This window comes from Ambystoma mexicanum, chromosome 7q (assembly GCF_040938575.1).
Source record: "Ambystoma mexicanum isolate Mex_15411 chromosome 7q, UKY_AmexF1_1, whole genome shotgun sequence".
Taxonomy (NCBI): domain Eukaryota; kingdom Metazoa; phylum Chordata; class Amphibia; order Caudata; family Ambystomatidae; genus Ambystoma; species Ambystoma mexicanum.
The window spans coordinates 591,461,359-591,479,798 of NC_090941.1; the positions used below are offsets into that span (position 1 = coordinate 591,461,359).

Sequence of the window (18,440 nt, forward strand, 5' to 3'; positions counted from 1 at the left end):
GCGGGCGCTTTCATCCAATTACACGCAATGACACTCGGACGTGCAGTTTTTCCACGTGTGCTCTGTCATCACGTGCTATGAGGGAAACGCCCGCGTGCATAATGTAACTTACACGCTTACGCGCTAAGGGCCTTTGGTCCAATGGAATCGCGTGCGTGTGCTGACGTGCTTACGCGCTAAGGGCCTTTCCTCGAATTACACACTGAGGTGCAATTTTTTCATGTGCCAAATCACTCCGTATCAAGCTGGCCACGCGAAAACACACGGAAGGCCACGCTCCTGCCCTGAAGGCCATTTTCCTGCCCCCCAGAGCCCCGAGCACGCTCCCACCTGCCATCTGCTGCTGCCTGACTTCCTGCTGCCCATGTGCCCTGCTATTTGGTGCCTGCACATCAGCCATCTGCAGGGGTCCAGTTGCTGTGTCCACCCCTGCTGGAACAGAAGACTCCCGACTGGGATACCATCACTCCACAGCCCAGCCTCAGGACCCAGTTGCGCACCCACGCCTGCCTCGGGGGTCGCCATATCGGGGCAAACACCATCTGAGACACCTGGCGACCCCCAGCCAGAGGGGCAGAGGGCCACCAGCTTCAGTCAGAAGGAAGTTGGTGTCCTGGTGGAGCATGTCCTGGGGCATTTTGATGCCCTCTTCGGAACATCACGCGCCAACAAGGAAGGACGGGATAGGATCTGGGACGACTTTGTGGTTGCCATCAACGCGGAGGGAGTGGCAACCCGCAACATCAAGCAAGTCAAGAAGTGCTGGGAGGACTTGAGGTCCAGGGCCCTCATAAAGGCCCGGCGCCTCATGGAGGGGGGCCGGGGCAGCATGAGTACCATCCAGATGAGGGTCCTGGAACGCGTAGGCCCAGTGCTCCATGCCCATATCCTTTAGAGGCAGACCCATCTGGAGTTGGGCGGTAAGTGGCCAAGCATTGCTGTGTGAGACAGGGCATATTGCAGGGTGCCGGTTGTCTGATTCTTGCCTGTATGTGTGACATAGGCCATGTACATATGTGTGTGTGCAGGGACATCATGGTCATGCATGTGAGACCAGTAATGTGTGAACCACATGGTTGGTGCATGTGTTACAATGCAACATGCGGAGCAGCAATGCGGAATGCACACATTAATGCATGCCTGTCTCTGTTATTGGACATGGATGGGGTGTGTGAGATGGGTGCTGCTGTCATGGACATGTATGGTGTCCATGTCTGTGTGTCTGTCTTGCGTGTCTGTGACTTGTATATGCCATGGATGCATGACACATGTCTGTGACAATGTTCAGATTCACTGATGCAGCCTACTCATCCTTGTATCCATTGTGTCTGGGGTGTACGAGGCCAGATGGATGAAACTACAGTGAAGTGTGTGCATGTGATAGGCATGACCCATGATGCATGTGAGTTTCAAACCAGCATTGTATGTTTCAGGAGTCCCTTGGACATGTATGCTAATGTTCATAACATGTGCCATGCCTGTTAATGCATGTGTTTTGCCTGCACTGACCCATGTGTTGTGGAGGGACATGATGGAAGTGATGTTTGACAGTGCCACTCATCTGCTATTGCTTCCAGTCTAGGGGACCATTGTACAGTACCCTGATGCTTGTGTTCTATGTCTCCCTCTACACAGTGGCAACTGATGAAAAGGGCGGAGACGGTGCTGTGGAGCAAAGCGGCGGGGATTCCCCCACCGGCCGGCGACGCAAGGCCCAGTCACCCTCCCAGAATTTACCATCGTCTGGGTGTGAGGGGACTGGTGCTGCGTTTGCCACTACAGCTGCAGCAGAAGGGGTGGGTGAGCCCCCAGCGGGGCTTGCAACAGCGGAAGACGGTGTGGAGCCATCCAGGTTGGTGGTTTCCACAGAGGAGGAGGAGGCCACTACTGAGCCGCACATGGGACCTGGTGGGGGTGGTACCACTGGTGCAAGTGGTGCAGTCCAGGGGCAGGGGCAGGAGGCAGCACAGGTTGCCGTTGAGGGGCCGGTGCATGTCACTGTCCCTGACACTGTGACTGCACCACCATGCACCAGCAGGGATGCCCCATCCCAAGCCCGTCCGCAGGTAGGGGGGATGTCCATGTCATCTGACACTCCTCTACCTGTGGACGAGGGGACCCCTGGCCGTATGGAGAAGGTCCTGATTGGTGTCACGTTGCGCACGCGTGACATTCGTGATGACGTGCGTGCTTCCCGGGGGGTGCACACATGTCATCACGAAGAGCAGCGTGCCAATGTGGCCCAGTTGGGAGTGTCCATGGTCGGGGGTTTTGTACATGTGTCGGCCACTCTGGCGGCTCTCTTCTCCTCTGTGGAAACTATGTGACAGTCATTCTACATGCCGTCTTCCAGCCCAGATGCCACCAGGGCCCCCTGTGGAACTGCCCTGACCAATGCAGCCAGCTCGGTGGGGATCCCATCCCTGCCACAGTCGGGAGTCGGAGGTCCAGCAGGGGTGGACACCACAGCAACTGGAACCCAGCAGATGGAGGATGTGCCAGCATCATCGAGCAAGGCACGTGCATGACGGCGTCAGTGGATTCCATCAGCCTGGATGCCGTCGTGCTGGCAGAGGCAGTTGCGTCGGAGGCAGCGGCAGGCTCAACGTTGGAGGCATCATGGCTCGGGGCCATCTACATCAGAGGGGCAGGCATCGGGCGGAGGGCAGGAGGACCCTGGAATGGGAGTTTCTTCCGTGTGGCAGCGGTTGGGCCAGCAGATAGGTGCGGAGCGGCGGCGGGCGGAGGAGGCACGGCTCACAATGGTCAGGTGGAGAACTCCATGCGCAGGGCGCTGAGGCGGGCTGAGTGCCTCGAGGGAATTTGCAGGGGTTTGGAGGTGGACATGGCGTTACCCCTGCGAGACCTCGGGGCCAGAGAACAGGCCCGCCTCCAAGACATTGAACAGGAGTTCGATGATGCCCTGGCCCATGACATCAACAAGTGAGCAGTTGGACTTGCCTGCCACCATTCTATATAGTTCATTAGTGTTAAGTTTCATTTCTTTTTTCTTTCATTTGGGGTGAATGGACTATGCCCCACATTTTTGTATATAGTTAGTAATTAGGTAGGTTTCATTGTAGGTTTCATTTATGTCGTTGTGCTCATGGACCCTGGATTTGCTATGTGTACATAGTTTTACAGTGGATTTTTCTCCTTCATCTTTATTTTTCTTCACCATGGAGCAATGGAAATTACGCTTTTCTTTCCCTTTGGATTTGTTTTGTTGGACGGTGACTTTGGACACATTTTCATTAGGATTAATTTGGATTCTCATTTTATTTATTTACCATTTTTTGGGACATGCTGCATTTTGATTATTATTGGCATTATTTGTGTTTTTATTTAATTTCCTTCATTTTGACTTGAATACATTTTTGTTTCTTACTTCAATGTGTGGTCTTCTCTCATTGGTTTCATGCATGTCGCAATGTGGGTTTTCTCAGTCATGTGTTGCCGTTGTGTGGGTCTGACAGACTTGTACTCATGCGCATACTGCTTATTTATGATCTATCATGTAATGGGGATTTCAATTTGGAGTGGATGTAAAGCTTGGTTGGGTGTTTGGACTGGGGTGGCGTGGGGCGGGATTTGTGTGGCCATAAGAGCCAGGGATCTGGATTGTGATGACGTGTTGGCTAGGGGACATGTGTCGGGGCCTGCTGGCAGGTGCCTGTCAATGATGGGGGGGTGTGGGGGCTGGGGGACATGTGTCGGGGCCTGCTGGCAGGTGCCTGTCAATGATGGGGGGGTGGGGAGGCTGGGGGACATGGGTCGGGGCCTGCTGGCAGGTGCCTGTCAATGATGGGGGGGGTGTGGGTGCTGGGGGACATGGGTCGGGGCCTGCTGGCCGGTGCCACTGTCTGCTGGGGGTTGGGGGGGCTGGGGGACATGAGTTGGTGATCATATTGCAACGTGACATGTGGCTTGGCTGGGGGGCATGCCCATGGTGGATGGCTGCCTGCGGGACATGACCAGGGGTGCAGGGTAGTCCCCTGTGATGTGGGCTGTCTGCAGGGGCCATGGAGGGGGTAGAGGAGACACCTAGGAGGACCCACACTGCCAAATCACGTGTAGGACTCCCCTGCACACCCAAAATACACGTACCCTGCTGAAATCCCGTGTGAGACTTCCCGTGCACACCTGAAATACATGTACCCTGCTGAAATCACTTGTGAGACTTCCCGCGCACCCCATAATACACGTACCCTGCTGAAATCACGTGTGAGACCCACCCCCACCCCCAGCAGTGCAGGGGCACCTGCCAGCAGGCCCCCACTCATGTCCCACTCATGTCCCTTTGCACTCCCACCCCCCAGCAGTCAGGGGCACCTGCCAGCAGGCCCCCACTCATGCCCCACTCATGTCCCCTTGCACCTCCACCCCCCAGCAGTCAGGGGCACCTGCCAGCAGGCCCCCACTCATGACCCCCTGCACCCTCACCCCCCCAGCAGTGCAGGGGCACCTGCCAGCAGGCCCCACTCATGTCCCACTCATGTCCCTTTGCACCCCCACCCCCCAGCAGTGCAGGGCACCTGCCAGCAGGCCCCCACTCATGACCCCTGCACCCCCACCACCCTGCAGTGCAGGAGCACCTGCCAGCAGGCCCCCACTTATGTCCCACTCATGTCCCCTTGCACTCCCACCCCCCAGCAGTCAGGGGCACCTGCCAGCAGGCCCCCACTCATGACCCCCTGCACCCCCACCACCCCCAGCAGTGCAGGGCACCTGCCAGCATGCCCCCACTCATGTCCCACTCATGTCCCCTTCCACTCCCACCCCCCAGCAGTCAGGGGCACCTGCCAGCAGGCCCCACTCATGACCCCCTGCATCCCCACCCCCCAGCAGTCAGGGGTACCTGCCAGCAGGCCCCCACTCATGCCCCCCTGCACCCCCATCCCCCAGCAGTGCAGGCACCTGCCAGCAGGCCCCCACTCATGCCCCCTGCACCCCACCCACCAGCAGTGCAGGGGCACCTGCCAGCAGGCCTCCACTCATGTCCCACTCATGGCCCCTTGCACCCCCACCCCCGCAGCAGTCAGGGGCTCTTCCCAGCAGGCCCCCGCCATGACCCCCTGCACCCCCACCCCCCCAGCAGTGCAGGACACCTGCCAGCAGGCCCCCACTCATGTCCCACTCATGTCCCCTTGCACCCCGACCCTCCAGCAGTCAGGGGCACATGCCAACAGGCCCCACTCATGACCCCGTGCACCCCCATCCCCCAGCAGTGCAGGGCACCTGCCAGCAGGCCCCCACTCATGACCCAAGCACCCCCACCCCCTAGCAGTGCAGGGGCACCTGCCAGCAGGCCCCCACTCATGACCCACTCATGTCCCCTTGCACCCCCACACCCCCAGCAGTGCAGGGCACCTGCCAGCAGGCCCCCACTCATGACCCAATCATGTCCCCTTGCACCCCCTCCCCCCAGCAGTCAGGGGCACCTGCAAGCAGGCCCCCACTCATGACCCCCTGCACCCCCACCCCCCAGCAGTGAAATGCTGATCTCATGACACAAACCAAAAGTCAAAACTATGTACATCAACACATGTCCGTCACACACGTACACTGGTTGGCATTGCTTGTGTAGACCCACATTTTCACATGCATCAAGCGAATCCCACACATGGAACTAAAAAATGAAAATGTATTATGTACATGAAATCAAAAATTAAATGAAAGCATAACAAAATATGAAACATGAAAAGAAAAGCATGTGAAAATGATGATTGAATGAAAATGATAACCAATCCATATAAATTTGAACGAAAAGCAGTCCAAAGTCAGCCTCCAGCAATGCAAGTCCAAAGGAAATGTAAAAAAAAGAAAAATAATCCATTGCTTCATGTTCGTAACCAAAATAGAAGTGAAAAATCAATCCATAGTCAAACTATTTACAATCCATGACCGTTAAAAAAAAAAAACATTGCTCCATGTCCATAATGCAAAAAAAAGGATACATGATGAAACTATGTACAATCCATTGTCCAAGGATGTAAAGGGTCCATGATCCCAACCAAACTAAAGAAACCTACATACCTATCTACCTAAAAATATGACTACATACAAATTTGGGTGGCATTGTCAATTGACCACAAATAAAAGGAAAACATAAAGGAAACCTAACTCTAAAAACTATTTACAAGGGCAGCGGGCTAGTCCGATGGCTCACTTTTGGATGTCCCGGGCCAGGGCATCATTGAACTCCTGCTCATTGTCCTGGAGGCGGTCCTCTTGCATGGCCCGAGGGTTCGCAGGGACGACAATATGTTCTCCTCCAACTCCCTGGGAATTGCTTCGAGGCACTCGGCCCGCCTCAGGGCCCTCCGCATGGAGTTCTCCGCCCTGACCATCGTGAGCTGTGCCTCTTCTGCCCGCTGCCGCTCCGCATCTATAGCATGGCCTAACCACTGCCACACCGAAGACACTTCCAGTCCTGGGTCCTCCTGCCCTCTGGCCGATGCCTGCCCCTATAATGTTGAAGGCCCCGAGCCATCATTGCTCCCACCTAGAGCCTGCTCCTGCTGCTGCTCTCCATGTGCCGTGTCTGATGGTGCCTGCACATCCTCCATCAGCTGGTCTCCAGTTGTGGTGTCCACCCCTGCTGGGCCGCCGACTCCCGACTGTGGCAGGGATGTGAGCTCCACCAAGCTGGCTGTGTTGGTCGGGCCAGGTCCACAGGGGGCCCTGGTGGAATCTGGGCCGGAAAACGGTGTGGAGAACGACTGGCGCATAGTCTCCATAGAGGAGGAGAGGTCCGCCAGAGTGCGCAATACATGTAGGGACCCACCAACCAGGTCAGAGCCCATACGTTCGTGGGACCCCTCGTCCGCAGGTAGTGGAGAGGCAGATGACATGGCACTCTCCCCTACCTGCGGACGGGCCTGGGACGGGGCCTCCCTGCTGGTGCATGGTGGTGCAGTCACAGGGTCAGGGACAGCGACATGCACAGACCCCTCCGCGGTGACCTGTGCTGCCTCCTGCCCCTGGCCCTGGACTGCACCACTTGCACCAGTGGTACTACCCCCACCAGGCCCCATGTGCGGCTCAGTAGCGGGCACCTCCTCCTCTGTGGAGACCAGCAACCGGGATGTCTCCACACCGTCTTCCGCCAGTGGAAGCCCCTGTGCAGGCTCACCTGGCCCTTCTGCCACAGCCATTGTGGCAGACGCAGCACCAGCCCCCTCGGTCCCGGATGATGGTAATTCCTGGGAGGGTGGCTGGGCCTTGCGTCGCCGCCCAGTGGAGGCATCCCCGCCGTTTGGCTCCACAGCGCCATCTCCACCCTCTTCTTCACTTGACGCTGCATAGAGGGAGACATAGAACACAAGCATCAGGGTACAGTACAAAATACCCTAGACAGGAAGCAATAACACATGAGTGGCACTGTCAAATGTCACTTCCATCCTGTCATTCCACAACCCATGGGTCAATGCACACAACACACATGCAGAAAGAGTCCCGGCGCCTGCAATCAAAATCAACATCCATGTAGAAGGGCCCCTGTAAACCAGGATGTTGCCTTCAAAGTCACATGCAGCCATGGCGCCATGGCGCAGCCACACACACTTCTCTGGCACACACACACACGTGCACCATACAAGTACATGACATCAGCACCCATTCCTCACCCCCCCTTCATGTCCAGGAACAGAGACAGCCATGCTTTCATGTGTGCATTCCGCATAGAGCTCTCCATGTTGCATTTAAACACATGCACCAACCATGTGGTTCACACATAACTGGTCTCACATGCATGACCATGATGTCCCTGCACACACATAACCATACATGGCCTATGTCACACATACAGGCAAGCATAAGACTAGCAGCACACTGCAACATGCCCTGTCTCACACAGCAATGCTTGGCCACTTACCGTTCAACTCCGGACGGGTCTGCCTCCGAAGGATCTGGGCATGGAGCGCTGGGCCTACGCATTCCAGGACCCTCATCTGGATGTTACTCATGCGTGCCCGACCCCCCTCCGCGAGGCGCCGGCCCTTGTGGAGGGTCCTGGACCTGAAGTCGTCCCAGCGCTTCTTGACGTGCTTGATGTTGCGGGTTGCCACCCCCTCCGCCTTGATGGCAACCACTACGTCATCCCAGATCCTCTCCCGTCCTTCCTTGTTGGCGCGTGATGTTCCGAAGAGGGCATCATAATGCCCCAGGATATGCTCCACCAGGACTCCAACTTCGGTGGCAGTGAAGCTGGTGGCCCTCTGCCTCTCTGGCTGGGGATTGCCAGTGGTGCCAGATGGAGATGTTACCGACATGGCAACCCCAGAGGCAGGAGTGGGTGGGCAACTGGGTCCTGGGGCTGGGCTGTGGAGCGATGGTATCCCAGGCGGGAGTCTTCTGTTCCAGCAGGGGTGGACACAGCAACTGGACCCCTACAGATGGCTGATCTGCAGGCACCAAATAGCAGGGCACGTGGGCAGCAGACAGTCAGGCAGCAGCAGATGGCAGGTGGGAGCGTGCTCGGGGCTCTTGGGGGCAGGAAAATGGCCTTCAGGGCAGGAGCGTGGTCTTCCGTGTGTGTATGCGTGGCCAGCTTGATACTGAGTGATTTGGCACGTGAAAAATGTGCACGTCAGCGTGTCATTCGAGGAAAGGCCCTTAGCGCGTAAGCGGGTCAGCACAGGTACGCGATTTCATTGGACCAAAGGCCCTTTGCGCGTAAGCGTGTCTGTGACGTGTCACACACAGGTGTTGCCCTTTCGCGTGTCAAACTTCACGCGAACCCCAGGAATACACGTACCCCACTCGCACAGTGACCTTTCGCTTGTAAAACTTCCCGCAAACTCCAGTTAAACATGTACCCTGCTGATATGGCGTGTGAGACTTCCCACAAACCCCATAATACACGTACCCTGCTGAAATCACATGTGAGACTTCCCGCGAACCCCGTAATACACGTACCCCGCTCGCACAGGGCCCTTTCGCGTGTGAGACTTCCCGCGAACCCCATAATACACATACCCCACTCGCACAGGGACCTTTCGCGTGTAAAACTTCCCGCGAACCCCAGTTAAAAACGTACCCTGCTGAAATGGCGTGTGAGACTTCCCACGAACCCCATAATACACGTACCCTGCTCGCACAGAGCTCTTTTGCGTGTGAAACTTCACACGCACCCCAGTAATACACGTTCCCCGCTTGGCTTTGCTGTTTGGCAGCCCTGTAAACTGGTCCAGGGTTAGCGCAGCCCTTTGCGCTGAATTGGGGATTTTCATGGCTTCTCCTTGCGCGAGGGCGTTCTTGGGGGCATAACTGGCGCTGCTGCAGGGTCGCTGCGCCACTCTGTGCCATGGCTGGTTTTGGCGGCTAAAATCCATGAATATGCTGTGCGCGGAAATCGATTTTAGCGCATGCGGCTGGCGCAGACATTCGCACGCGCACACTGTGAGCCATCCGCGTGCGCCAGTTTTGTGAGAAATTCTATGACTTACCCTGTATATATGATGGTGCATCCATGTTTTTCACATGTCTGTCCATTAGTCACATTTCACATAAACAACACATCTAGTAGAATGTCATTTTATAGCACAGCAGCCCTTGATGATAAATACAAATTGAAAATGTGTTTTTAATATCATGAATTCAGAAAATATTAAATGTTTATATCTGTCAAATATTAAAGGCCGTATTCTCCTTTGGGTAAGACCCAATCACTTAAATTATTAATATATCCTTTACGCAAACACATAGCATTAACACCCTAACATCATCCCAGATGCCATGGTGATGTGGTAGAATTCATGCCATACACACTATTACTACCTGACTATTACCTAGATATGTGTAATATGTCACTCATTCATAACCTACCCATATACATTTACAACTCCCACTCATTTCTTTCTGGCAGTTTCTACACCCTGTTAATACAATAATTTCGCATACATATGTCTTTGGTAGGTTTTTAATGCCCCCCTTGTTTTAATGAGGACATCTTAATGCCTAGGATGTGATTTGAACAAAATGTCAAGGGAAGCAGTGTTCAAATAACTCACTCAATGCTTGAGAACAGGAAGTACTATCCCATGGCATTTTACTTTGATGATATCACATGAAGTGGCATCAATAATGAAAACACCAACAACAGTCATACATTATGAAAACACCTACAAATGTATGACTGTTGTTGGTGTTTTCATTATTGATGCCTCTTCATGTGAATTACTGCGTACTACTTGTTCTTAGATTTGAAATAATATTTGTCATAGGTACCTTTATTCATTGTATGCATCTTTGAAGCAAGAAGGTTTAAGGTTCCATTGAGTGACTACAGGCTGCACACATGTCGCTGAGGCAAGCACGTAACACACTCAACTACCTCATGTATAAAAGTGTTCTTCTGATTTTTTAAACCACTATTAAGTTTTAACAGAATGTGCCTATCATCTGTACATGTTACATCATGCAAATGGATAGATTGGTTAAGGTTGTTAGTAGAGGTTGGGCATCAATGTAAATAATGAGAAGGACTGATCACTGTTCAGGTGTGCTTCTTTACGTAGGTCAGAATCCTTTTGAGGGCTATGCTGGCAATAATAAATTGCACAAGTTAGTCATTACGAACACTGTGATCAATGGTGGTGAATGTCAGGACACTCCTTTCGCCATTGTAAGCATATATCCTAATACCATCCGCTAAAGACTTCATAACCATTTCATTAGTAGTAGTAGTAGTTTGTCATTTATATAGCACCTTTGTCCCATTGGTATGGCCTCAACACACTTGTTGTGGGAATGCCCTCAGGGTACTGAAGTCCATGATATGGAAATTTGTCAGGAGGAATAGAATGCATGTGTGCATTTGGCCAAGATTGGAAGTCGGGTGGGCTGGCCGAGCTCCAGTAAGCTTTCCATTGTGGTCAGGCATGTGAATGGGTGCTGAGAGGTGGTCAAGAGAGTGCGTGAGTGCCCATACCTGCATGACAGCTTGAGTGAAATGGATCCTGGATAAAGTTTGACTGCATTATTTTGCAGTTGATGTGTGGTCGTAAAATGGGGCAATGGATTGTTGAGAGATTTGTTTCTGCTCAAAAGTGTTGTTAACTAGTTTTTCACTGCAGGCTTTCCGATAATTTCACATAATTATCATAATTTAATTAATACAATTGCCAGATATATGCTTACATTTATATTCAGATATAATGTATATTGGACACCGTAAACTCGAAGCAATTTCTGGCCAGTATCACAAATGATAACAAAACACACACACACACACACACACACGCGTAGCAAACTAGAAAGCAAGATAGCAGAATTAGTGGAATATATGGTTTTAACATTGCAAATAAATGGGTGTTAACCCTAGATTAAAGGTTTTAGGCCCAAGCAGAATACATATCTCTCTCCTTTAATTCCAGAATTCGGTTTTGGATCTCATACAAGGTGAGGTGAGCTGAGAGCCATGACAATGTTCTGATCACAAGCACGATTTTATTAATTGCAGGATTTTATTTTGCTTACTGGCACCAATAGTCTGGATTTCAGGTAAAACTATTACCCTGTGCACCTGCTGACAAGTACTCACTGTTCTGTTATATTGCAAGCTAACAGTTTTCCCTGAACAAAGGTTGAAAATGATACATTGTCACTTTTGCCTTACGTCAGCGTGGTATATAACTTATTTCATATGGTATACACATCTGTAACTTGGTACAAGGGGGTAGGAGACCATGGCCCTGATTTACGTAAATCAGGCCCTGTGTCACCTGATGGTGTGAATAACCATTACATGACCGCAGAGATAAGGAACAAGGACATTTACTGACAAGGTACAAGTTAACTGCTAGAAGGAGGCACCTTCTGTGAATGACGTATAGCCCCCTGCTATCGGCTTTATGCACTGACCAGGAAAAAGAGAGCATCTCCTGTTTAACGAACACATTTGATGATAGGGAACTACAATGTGGACTTACCATTTGCTGACTGCTTATTTCCAGTAGTCGGGTGAGTGGTGATCATGGAATACTACATATAGCATATGCTCATGCGGATGGAGTCAGCCAAGCCTTATAGCAACAAGTCTCTCGTCATGTTATAGCTTTATTTACTAACCAGCAAACACCAAGCTACAGGCAGATAACTAGATTAATCTAAAAAGTGACATTATTATGCACTTTGACAAGTTAAAGTGAGTATTACTCTTTGGTAAACATTGGGCTTCATTACGACCTGGGCGGTAACCATGGTTCCCGCGGTAAACTACCGATTCCGCCATGGTGAATGGCGGAATTACTGCCCCATTCCAAGGTTGGCGGGGGTGGTAACTCCCCATTCACCATGGCCCATTCCCATTGAGCCCGCATAGGGCTCAATGGGAATGGGGAAGAAATAATTACGGTACCGCAAATTGCGGTACCGTAATTACTTCCAAAGTCCCTTTGCGGGTCCCGTCCTTAACGGCTGGTAAAACCAGCCGTTAAGGGAGGACCCGCAAAGGGACCTCGGAATTGGGCGGTAAGGGATTCATGGTACCGGTGCCCTTACCAGTACCGGTAATCCCTTACCGCCCGGGTCGTAATGAGGCCCATTGAGTCTAATGAATTAATTAATCCTTTATAACACACTTAATACCAGAGTCCAGTCTCTAAACACAGGACCGGGTTTCAAAGGCAAGCACGATGCCCCTCAGCTATCCTCCCGGCCCATTCTATTGCCTATTCTATTGGTGGCAGGTTTTCCATTAATGCTCCTAGCATTTATTGCCAGCTGTGATTGATGGTGACCAGAGAAATATTATCTAGGTAACTGATAAGAGAGATATGTAGCAATGTATGCATATAGTTGTTGATAAAGGGTTAAAAAATAGAAAAGGACAGTAAGGTATGTTTCTTTATTTGTTTAGGAGAATCCCTGGAAGAATCATGTTGACACAAAGATAAAACATCTGTTTTTAGTTCATCTTCTACATGTGCAAACAATCTAGTACAGCCACTGAGTAGTGTCTGGCATATCAAAGCCTATAGGACAGAAATATGCGCATCTAGTGGTTTGAAGGAGTGTACGAATGGATGTGTAAATCAGTTTAATTTGTTGTAGGATGAGATTTTTTATGATGTTCTGATGAACTCTATAGTAAAAGAACTTAACATTTGTATGTATATGTATTAGGGGTTAGGTCCATTATTTCAGGACCTGTTAACCTTGTGTCTACTCTCTTCTGTGTTGCAAGTTGAAGTGACTTGTATTTAACCTTCCTTTATTATACTTATACTAAACAAAAGCTTTCATGCCCATCCATAAAAATGCTAAACGTTTTTGCACGCTCCATCTGTGCCCAACCACCCGCCATACATTACCTCATACTAGACAAAGATTTGGACCTGCTCGCCATAACAGAAACCTGGCTGCACAAAGCAGCTGGCCTCTCTCTATCTCTCGCCCTACCCACTGGGTACTCCATTCTAAGAACAGACAGAGACACCAGCCCAGGCATAAGGAGTCACCATCATCTCTAAATCTTAGTTCCCCATCCGAACCTCCCCCCTCCCACTGCTGCCAGGCTATGAACTCCTATTCAATAAATTCAGATCTAACCGCCAGACCTCCTTATTTTTCCTTCAACCTCTTACTACTTTAACGCAACCCAACAACACCAGCAACCCCGATGCTAAAACCAAATACCAGATTCCTGCTCCTGGGTGACTTCAACCTAGGTTTTAACAATCCCAAGGACCAGAAGGCCACAGTCCTTACAACATCCCTTAATGAGATGAACTTCACACAATCTGTCTCCCCCCACCCATTCTAAAGTTCTTATCCTCTATTCTATCTTAAACCTCAACTTACCCGTCATGGTCACTTCCATCGACTCCCTGGACTGATCATGCCATGGTCTACTTTACCATGACGTTTGCCTCCACCCCCACCCAAAAAAGAAGCCCACCTGCCCATTACTGATAGACACAACCGTAAATTGACTAAGGAATTACTAGAACCCACCATTCTAACCTCCTTGGACTCCCGACCTGACAGTGCTGACCTAAAAAACATTCTTAGTGCTTACAATTCCACCCTCCTCAGTGCACTTCACCTGCATACACCCCTTAAGACCCCATCCCACAAAGAAGCATTTAGTGTGGTTGCCAAATCCTACAAATCAGCAGTCATCACCACCAAAGCTAGCATACACAATACCAGGATACATGAAGCCTCCTCCAAGACCAGAGAGCTTTTCCAAATCCTCAAGGAACTAGAAGCCTCAGCTCCCTCCATCTGCCTGCTTCCCAAATGACAACGTCTGGTGCCCTTCAGTACAATCAACATTGACCAATAAAGCCCACAACCTCAGAGAACAAACTATACAAAAAAAAGCTCTGCTCTACCACTGCCGAAACTGACCCCCTCCACAGTCATCCCTTCCCCCACCACCCCTCCATTTCACTTCTACCTCATCGTACTGCTGAGGTTTTGACCACCATACAATGATGCAAAGCATTCAATTGTTCAGGCATTATCTGCTCTGCTCATATCATCAAGACTTGTACTCCCTCACTCCCACTATTGCCAAATTAATTAATGCATCCTTCAAGACTCACTTGGTGCCTACCTCCATCAAAGATCCTGAAAAAGCCCTCCATGTGCCCTACCCTCCCCACCATCTACCGTCCAATAACAACAGTTCCTTTGCTCCTGAAAATGCTGGGCTGCACTGCCTACACCCAACTGCAAACCCACCTAGAAGCCCATAATCTACTTGGATCTTGCCAATCTGGTGTAGGGTGCAGCCACAGCACCGCATTGGGCCCTCCTTGACCTCAAGATTCAGCTTGATCCTTTTGACCTTGTCGATCACAATATTTTATGTCACCACTTCATCGCCACCTTGCACCTTTCCACTGATGTGGCTACCTGAATTAAATCCTTCTTGAAAGAAAGATCCTCCAGAGTTTTCGCTGGGGCTGAAGCAGCTGGTCCCAGCCCCAACTTCTACTGCGACCCACAAGGTTCCTGTCTCTTGTCTACACTGTAAACCGCTCTTTGACCACCTGGACAGTCCTAACATCACATACACACATTTTGCCCAATGATACACATCTCCTCCTGAAATTCACTGGCAACCATAAATTGGACTCTGTAAAAATCAACCGGACCTATAGCATCATTCAGGCTTGGATGGATAATCACCATCTTTGTCTGAATGATGACAAAACGGAGCTCCTCATTATGGGATCCCCACACTGCCTCAAACACCTTGACCCTGCTTTTGCTTCTTTCTGTATTGACGGAAACAACACCCCTGTTTCGATGCAGGTCAAAACATTGGTAGTCTATCTTAACTAGGAGCTGAACTTGCACAAACATGTCAAGGCTGTTGCCTCTGCTGCAGCCTACTCCACCAAACGTATAAACCTCCCCAGGAAATTCCTCACCCGTAATAACTGCCTCACACTGGCCAGGGCCATTTTTGGCAGTAAATTAGACTATTGCAATGCAATCCTTACAGTTACCTCCACCAAAATTACAGATTGTCCAAAATAAAACCCTCAGGGCAGTTTGGGGCTTGAAACGCTCTGACCATATCTCACAAATAAGACGTGAAGCACACTGGTTATAATTAAGGTACACATCGAATTCAAAACCCTCTCTGTCACTGATCACTGCCTCCACAATACTGGCCCCTCATACCTCACCCATCGCATTGCTAAGAAACCCCATCCTCGCCTCCTGAGATCCTCCACCTCTGCCTCTCTGATCATCCTAAGATATACCAGAAAATGAGCCGGAGGTACCATCTTCACTGTCATCGCCCCCAATATATGGAATACTCTTCCCCCCTGCACCCAAGATGAACCCTCCTATCTGATGTTCCGGAAAAAAAGTAAAAACTGCACTATTCAACAAATATACCTAACTACTATTACTATGCACTGATTACAATGAAAATGTGCCGCCCTGTATCCACTCCTGTCTCCTCATTACTACAATGTCTGTATCTATAATGAACTACTCTGTGGCCTAATTGTAACCGCGTTTGTGACTACGCTGTAACGAATACTCTCCTGACCGTGACCACATTGTAACCCCAATGTCACAATGGTGTAATACCTTCGGGTCTGGGCACTATCAACAAATAAAATAAATAAATAAATAAGGCAAACACATTTTTCACTTGTGCACTTTTATTAATTATGCTATACACGGTGTACCAAGTGTTCGTTACTAGGAGAGAGAGAGTGAGAGAGAGAGAGACAGAGAGAGACAGAGAGAGAGAGAGCTATAGGTCATTTTGGAAGGGAAAAGAAAGATGTAAAGGGAAAACCATTCTGGGGAGGAGTTGATCCCTATAAATACTAATGTTAAATGTGGGTGCTGTGAGAGGATAACTTTAAAGTGTGACTTGATGTCAGAGGAACCTGTATAGTGTATGGTGATATAGCAGTATGCTTGCAAGATGGCGGATGACAAAGGGCACAACGTGGCGACAAGCAAAAGTGTATATTCTTCCCCTTATTTATATGACAGGAGAGAGAAAGTCAAAGTTAGGCTAATTTGAGGCTAGGGTCCACTTCAGTTTATTTAAGAGTATAATACTAGCAGATGGGTAGATGGGATAGTGGCTGAAGAGGTTATTCATAGAAAAAGGAGTTATCTCATGGATGGATAAAGTGGAAGGGATAACATATGATTCAGATTTTGTTGTGTGATTGATGAAACTAGAGGGTTGGACCATGGTCCATATATAGCAGTGGTCTGCAACCTAGAGCTTTCCAGATGCTTTTTGGACTATGATTCCCATGACCCCTCACCACTTGCTCTGCTGACTAGGGTTCATGGGATTTGAAATAAGGAGAGACAACATTGCAGACCCCTGATATAGAGAATAGCATTGTAGCTTTGTCTCTGATTAATTTTGTGTTGACCAAAAAGAATAAATGAACAACATCCTACAGAGATACACATTATAGGACAATATGTTAGTTCAATGATAGAAACCTATCAGAGCAGGCGATACTTTTAATAATACTTCTTCCACGTCTGTCCAGCCCTTATCCAAAGTTCCTATAGAATGTACTGGATAATACTTATATATTTCTGAATCAGTCTTACTGAATGATGTCTGACATAAGGATAGAGCATGCTGTGTTATGTTTAATGTATGAATGATCTTATGTTTTATAGAGACTATTAATTTACAATAACATGCACTTCCTCTATTAATATATATGTTTCCATTTTAGAGACGTGCAGCTGATAACCTCAGACGAAACCATCAGTATCAGGTGATCATATGTTCTCAATGCATTTTAATGACAGCTGTAAATAGTGAAGTGTAAAACTGAAATGCAACTTGTGTAACTGAGCAAAGAACATATCATGGCACTTGACAAAATAGTGACATTAAACCTATTTTGGTTATGTCATACACTGGGGAAAAATGTCCTTCCAAATATCTTTTTGTAATGAATATTCTGCTCCAAAATGGTTTTTGTAATAAAATATTGCACCTCAAGAAACAAAATCATGTGTAAGCTACTTTATGTAGGTAAAATCCCATATTGTGCTAGAATAAACACATTTCAGTTATAAAAAAGATAAACAATGGGCTTAAATATTTAATATAATTGTGGGATTTTTATGTTTCTGGAACATATATGTAAAACAATGAATGCATTAAATGCTTGGCATTCCTCATTCAAATATTTAAAGTTCGGAAATTGTTACTGGACATTTTTATAATTTCAAAAATACATTAAAGATAACACAAACTGTGAATTTTAGATTTTTCCACATAGTTTGTTGCAAAAATAATGGAGGTTCTCAATAGTACAATTTGCTATCAAAAATATTAATGTATATTTCTAACTTTAAAATAAAGGGGGGATTTAAATATCAGTGAGATGCAGTGTTGATTTATTCCAAATTATCCCTCATTTGTATTTTGAAAAACATTCCTAAAAATTATAAGGAAGAACAACGCGTTTGTATTATTTAAAAAAAAAAAATAGGTTGGTATTGTTTTATTCAACAGGACAATAAAATAATTAAAACAAATAGGTAATATTTGAGATTGTTCACTCATTTCCACATGATAAAAAATCCCCGCTAGTTTTAACCTTATGAATTATGTTGAACTTCAAAATAAAATGTAGATGTTTTCAGGGCATCTTAAGTGAGGGATCATACATTTTGCATAGTGTAATGTATTTTCATAGATGAAACATTGCATCTCTGTTTATAGTTACATAAAACAAGGTAAATAACAGCTGTATAAAATGGGGAATGGTTACTTCAAAATAGCATCTTTCACTGTAGTGGACAATGGCAGACTTTCACTTCAGCAACAGAAATATTGATATTTCATATGTGACCTCTGTATAGTGCCATCCTGTCTAATCAAAAGTTTCAAAATTTAGTTTTTATTTTGGATAAGCTAGCAGTGGTAGTTTCTGCCAGGTATGTAACCAACATACAAACTTAGG

General features: G+C 48.5%; 1 protein-coding gene across 5 annotated transcripts in view; it reads left to right on the top strand.

Moving 5' to 3' along the window:
- TRPC4 (transient receptor potential cation channel subfamily C member 4) overlaps nucleotides 1–18,440 on the top strand; it is a 1,757,650-nt gene that overhangs the window by 1,662,474 nt on the left and 76,736 nt on the right. For all 5 annotated transcript variants that reach the window (XM_069639399.1, XM_069639401.1, XM_069639402.1 and 2 more), the window contains exon 10: nucleotides 17,199–17,240. In XM_069639399.1, coding sequence (XP_069495500.1) covers nucleotides 17,199–17,240 — 42 coding nt within the window. The remainder of the gene's footprint in view (nucleotides 1–17,198; nucleotides 17,241–18,440) is intronic.